Source organism: Dromaius novaehollandiae, chromosome 16 (assembly GCF_036370855.1).
Source record: "Dromaius novaehollandiae isolate bDroNov1 chromosome 16, bDroNov1.hap1, whole genome shotgun sequence".
NCBI classification, from domain to species: Eukaryota; Metazoa; Chordata; class Aves; order Casuariiformes; family Dromaiidae; genus Dromaius; species Dromaius novaehollandiae.
In genome coordinates this window covers 17,905,954-17,911,988 of record NC_088113.1, presented here as the reverse complement: position 1 = coordinate 17,911,988, position 6,035 = coordinate 17,905,954, and the positions used below count along the sequence as shown (strand labels likewise).

Genomic DNA, 6,035 nt, shown 5'->3' with positions numbered 1-6,035 from the left:
GAGAGAGGGATGCTCTGCAGGGAGGGAGGGTGCTTCCAGGGGGATGGAGGGGGGCTGTTGGGGAGGCGGCAGGACGCTCGGGGGGGATGGAGGGATGCTCTGGAGGGATGCAGGGATGCTCACAGGAGGAATGGAGGAATGCTCTTGGGTAGGGATGTGGGGCTGTGCTGGGGGGATCCAGGAGAGCCCCCGGGGATGGATGCAAAGATGCTCTTGGGGACACAGGGATGCTTCTGGGGAGGAGGAGGCAAGGATGCTCCAGGGGAAAGGGGTGCAGGAATGCTCTAGGGAGATGCAGGAGTGCTCCCAGGTAGGGACGCAGGGGTGCTCTGGGGGATGCAGGGATGTTTTGAGGGGTTGCCGAGATGCCCTGGGGGGTACAGGGGTGCTCTGGGGAGGGATGCAGGGATGCTCTGGAGGGATGCAGGGATGCTCTGGGGGGTACAGGGACGCTCTGGGGGATGCAGGGATGCTCTGGGGGACGCAGAGGTGCGCCGGGGACGCACCGCCGGTCCCAGCGGCTCCGAGGCAGCGGGGCTGGTGCCCCCCCGAGGCTCCCGGCCCCCGGGGCGAGGCGGGGCGGGGCGGGGCGAGGCGCAGCCCGGCGCGGGGCCGCGGGCGCGGCGCGGCGCGGGCCATGGAGAGCGGCGGGGCGCTGAACGGCTCCGCCGCCGCCGCCGGGCGCTTCGCCGCCGCCGGCACCGCGGCGCTGGGCGCGCTCATGGCGCTGCTGATCGCCGTCACGGTGGCCGGCAATGCCCTGGTCATGCTGGCCTTCGTGGCGGACTCCAGCCTGCGCACCCAGAACAACTTCTTCCTGCTCAACCTGGCCATCTCGGATTTCCTAGTAGGTAAAGTGCCGCCCCGCTCCGCGCCCGCGCTGCCGCCGCCGCCGGCCCCGCAGGAAACTTCGCGGCGGCCCGGGAGAGCCGGTGCCCCGGCACCCCCCCGGCGGCCCCCGGCTCCCCGCACCGCCAGCCCCCGGCAGCGCCGGGTCCCCCCCCAGCAGCGCCCGGGGGTCCCCTCCGCCGCCGCCCGCCGCGGGGGACAGCGCGGCGCCCGGAGCCCCGCGGCCGGTCCCTGCAGCCGGGCGGAGCAGCGGCCGCACAGGGGCTTCGGAGGGTGCGGGGGGTGCGAGGCCGGGCTCGGGCTCCCCCGGGGCCGGCCGCCGTGCAGACTCCCGTGCTCCAGCGTGACCGAGCGGCTCTGGTTGCAGGTGCCTTCTGCATCCCCTTGTACGTGCCCTATGTGCTGACAGGGAGGTGGATCTTCGGCAGGAGCCTCTGCAAACTCTGGCTGGTAGTTGATTACCTGCTCTGCACCTCTTCAGTCTTCAACATCGTACTGATTAGCTATGACAGATTTCTCTCCGTGACAAGAGCGGTGAGTCCTGTCATGGCAGCTGAGTGGGGAATATTCTCCCCGTGCTTTATTCTCCAGATTTGTTGCAATAATTAAAAGCCTTTTGAATCCTCCAGAAATTATGAATCTTTCAGCCTGATGATGGAAAGCAATAATTATCCTCAAATACATAATTCAGTGGTGGTTTCAGACTAGTATTTCTGGCACAATTAAATCATTTAAGGTTCAAACTCCATTGTGCAGGTGCTCCCTTCTCAGACACCAGGAAGGTAATATACAAGTGAGTCAGTGAGCTAAGCAGACCCATTACCAACTTCCAGGGGCTTGTTATCTCCAGGACAAAAAAGTGGATTGCAGTAGGACTCCTAGGTTCTCCGTGGCTACCAAGGCAGTAGATTTCAGCTCCACTTCTGCAGGGCGCTGCCCTGAGGTGTTTGGGTACTATGCTGTGAGATGAAAACACTCGGCATTTCGCAGGAGGTAGCTGGCAACTCACAGGCAGATCGGATCCATTGCTGTTAGTTTTTTCCCCGGTTCCAGATATGATATAGGTTAGCTGCAATGAGCCCAAGTGCAGAGAGAGCCAAAGCAAAATCTCTGCCTAGCCTGGGAGTTTGATGCCCAGCAGTCACAGAGAGTAGCTAGGGACAACTCAGGCAAGGGAGTGCCGAGCTTGAACCAAGTCAGTACATTTCCACTGAGAAAAGCCAAGTACATTTTTGGAGCTGCAAGATGAGGGCTCTAAGTTTTCCCTGCAGGAGTGTGATTTATCTAGCAATTGCTCCTGTTGCCTATGGCTTATGAATTTGTTACACTGCTGGGATATTGCCTAGCAACTTTATTAGAAATGCTAACAGTTCATTTGTGGAGAGCCTCAACCAGTTGGTGTGTATGGCCATTCCTAAGAAAAAGATATCCCCATTGCAGGTCGCCTACAGAGCCCAGCAAGGCAACACCAAGCAAGCAGTGCTGAAGATGGTGATGGTTTGGGTATTAGCATTCCTGCTCTATGGACCTGCCATTATCAGCTGGGAATATATATCAGGCCAGAGTATCATACCCACCGGGGAATGCTACGCTGAATTTTTCTACAACTGGTATTTTCTCATGACAGCCTCTACGCTGGAGTTTTTCACCCCTTTCATCAGTGTAATGTTTTTCAACCTGAGCATTTACCTGAACATACAGAAGCGTACCAAAATACGCCTGGATATTTTCCACAAAGTACACAACCAGTCCTTCACTGAAGAGATGGAAACGAGCCCAGAAGAAAAGCCGTCTTTGAAATGCTGTAAGTGGGAGCAGAAGGAGCCAGCTGAAACCCTCAACCTCTCCAAGAGCAAAGCACAACACGCAGCCTCCACTGCCAGCCTGAGCGCAAAAGATGCACTGACAACAATCCCAGAGTGCTCCGAAAAACCAAAGTATTACAACAAAAAGAGCTCTAAAAATTCAGCATCTACTCTGTCCTTAGAGAAACGAATGAAGGTAGTCTCCCAGAGCATGACTCAACACTTCAGGCTCTCCAGGGACAAGAAAGTGGCCAAATCACTGGCAATAATTGTGGGCATTTTTGGGATTTGCTGGGCACCGTACACTCTCCTCATGATCATCCGTGCTGCCTGCCATGGCCACTGCATCCCTGATTACTGGTATGAGACTTCCTTTTGGCTGCTGTGGATCAACTCTGCTGTCAACCCTGTCCTATACCCTCTCTGCCACCACAGCTTCAGAAGAGCTTTTATTAAACTCCTCTGTCCGAAGAAGCTAAAGATTCAACCTCACAATTCCCTTCAGAACTGCTGGAAGTGAACCCAGCCCTGTGTATGGATGGGAAGAGCCTCTCTTAATTCCCTTGTGTACTGTAGTTTGCTTCCTTGGAAGAATCTGGGGGCACTGGTCAGGGGGATGTGAGGAAGGCAGCAGTGAGATCGGTATTAATTTCTTCCAGTCCATCAACAACAAAAACATGCAGAATGGAGGGGTAAGTTTTTTACATTAACCACGCTCCCAAAATCTGCGCCTTCTACCACAAGATGCCATAAAAGAGCTCTGCTGCCACCTAGTCAGCCAGAGTGGCACCAGCATTTTGTTAAAACAAACAAAAATAAAAAAAATAAAACTAAAATACAAATATCTAATCTAAAAACATTGGACTGCTTTCAAACCAGATTATTTTTGTGAATGAGAGGCTTTTTTTTCTTACACTTATAACATTATGCATATGCTATGATGCAGAATTTCAAACTTTTCTTCAGGAAAAAAACCACCTCATTTGTCATTATTGCTACTACAACTATAGCCATAATCTAGATCCCCATTGCAGATGGTGCAATAGGTATTTGCCCCAAAAGGGGCAAATCTCTGCCCCAAGGAGTTTACAGCCAGACTTAGGAGACCCCAACATCCTCAAGCACCCTGTTGCCATTTCCTGATCCTTGCTTCAAAACCAATAAAATTTCCTTTGCAGACAGCCACGCACCAGCCCACGTCCCCACCTCCATGACAACAATTCCTTCTGCTCCTTGCCAATGGTTTCTGTCTCTTCTTCTGTGTATTCCTATCAATCTTGCCCCCTTTGGAAGCTTACCCCTCTTCTCTCTAGCATCCTTCCTCAAGCATGGTCCCGTGTCCCACAATGGACTTGTCTGCCTTTCCCCATTTAGACTGTCAGCTGTTTGACTGGCTTTGCAATGTATTAAAGGGATGGAGAAGAGCAAGGGAATGAGAGTGACTTTCAGGCTGCAGATGCCCAGCAAGAGCAAGTGTAGTCACCGGTCCTCACAGATGCTGGGAGTCCTGCCAAACTGCAAGAACAGGGCTCCTGTACCTGCGTGGAAGGTGTCAGCTTCTCCGTGTAGTCTCTCTTCTGATAACCCAGGGGTGTCTTTAAATATCTCCTGCAAGATCTTAAAAATTCTCTTTTGGCAATGTGTTGTAGAATAATAGCCAGTAGGAGAAGTGAAGTTCGCGTTCTGCTTTTCAAGTTAGTTCCAGACCTCTTAATTTTAGCAAGCTCCAAATCTCTTGCACGCTTCCTTTGGAAAACATATTTTGAACAGAGACCCTAATCTAGCTCATCCAAGTAACATAGGCATCAAATCCTTTTTCTTTTCAGCAGTCAACTAGTTTCACATATACAATACCGGATTCAAGAGACCAGGGCTCTATCTCACTCAGTCTTAATGTGAGACCTTGGGAATTTTGTCTCTGCTTCCCATCTCACACTTCATACTTGCCTATTTAGTCTATAATCTCTGTGGGAACAGAGGTAGTACAAACATAAAGCAAAAGACTGTAACTCCCAATCTCTGTTAGCACTGTTCAGTGCTATTGTAATATAAATACATAATTAGTTGCCATGGCAAAAGCTCATATCTAACAGTAACGTACAGGGGAGCTCAAAATCATATGTCTGAAAACTACAGATAGAAACCCAAATATTGTAAAGTAGTCCCCAAAAGCTTATGATGTTGTGATTGCCAATTACATTTAGCTGTTGTAAACAGTTTCTTGGCTGTTGGTAGGAATAAAAGAAACAATACTATTGAACTTTATTTCAGCGATACTTGTTGAGTAGATCAATATTGTCATATGAAGTCAAGTTCTTGCCTTGTTTGGTGTATATGATATTTCAGTCTTGTAACATGCTCAGTCAGACCATTATGTACGAGTCAAAACATATCCTTTGAAATAAGCATACTAAGAATAGCTAGTATGCACGTTGTTGAGCTCGCTTGTACCTTTCCTTGTGTCTACCAGCCTCTGAGAACCTCAATAAAGTATTTTTATACAAAGCTTGCTAAATACTTTATGGTAAACAGGGCGTTGTTGGAAATTATAAATCCAACTGAAAAGCAGAACACCTACAGATTTGTCTGAGGACACAATTAAAGCTTATACATTTGCAAAACAAACAAACAACTCCAAAACAAGCTCCTCTGACAGCTGGATTTCTCTTACCACTGATTAGCACATCCTGGTAGCACATTAAGTCCATGGTGAAAGCATATCACTTAATTCTTTCCAAGACTACTACTTTTGCAGAGCATGTTTCACACAATTTAGATTTGAAAAGGTTACATTAACACTAACTCTTCCTGTGACTCATGAAATCCACTGGTCTGCCTGAAAAAGACGAATTCATAATATGAACTAGTTACTAGTTTCCAGCTGTGTTTCTCTTCATTTGTTCAGAAAGAGAGATAGGACTACTAGATCATTTATTCAGATTATAGAAAAGCTAGTAGTTACGTTATACTAAAGGAAAAGGATGGAGGGATTATTGTCTCTGCTTTTACTACCTGGTATTAAGTAGCAGTAACCTTCTCCACATTCTTATTGTCCAGAAAAAGGATATTATCTTCTTTTAAAATTAAAAATAAGAGACTATCCTACATGATCTTCCATGGGTCAGGGGAAGGTCTCTGAAATACAGTAGAGGCCAACCATCTCTTAAAATTATACTAAATTGGTGGCAAAATAGAAGCCGGCCCCATTCCATGTGGTCTTCCCTGATTCAAAGGAGCACCTTTCTCCAGGAAGCTTTAATTCAGCTCCTTAAGTTATGTCCCCAATGCTTGCTCCCCTACCACTTCTTTCTTGCCCCTACATGACACAGAGTATTTCTTGCACCTGTAGAACACATATCCATCCGATACCCTGATTTCTGC

The 6,035-nt window shown here is 49.2% G+C and overlaps 1 protein-coding gene across 1 annotated transcript; it reads left to right on the top strand.

Moving 5' to 3' along the window:
• Positions 1 to 590: 590 nt before the first annotated feature.
• Positions 591 to 5,159, top strand: HRH3 (histamine receptor H3). The gene is made up of 3 exons (XM_064521590.1): positions 591 to 851; positions 1,217 to 1,383; positions 2,290 to 5,159. Exons 1-3 carry the CDS (start codon positions 638 to 640, stop codon positions 3,172 to 3,174), a joined length of 1,266 nt encoding a protein of 421 aa, XP_064377660.1. The 5' UTR covers positions 591 to 637; the 3' UTR covers positions 3,175 to 5,159.
• Positions 5,160 to 6,035: the final 876 nt, after the last annotated feature.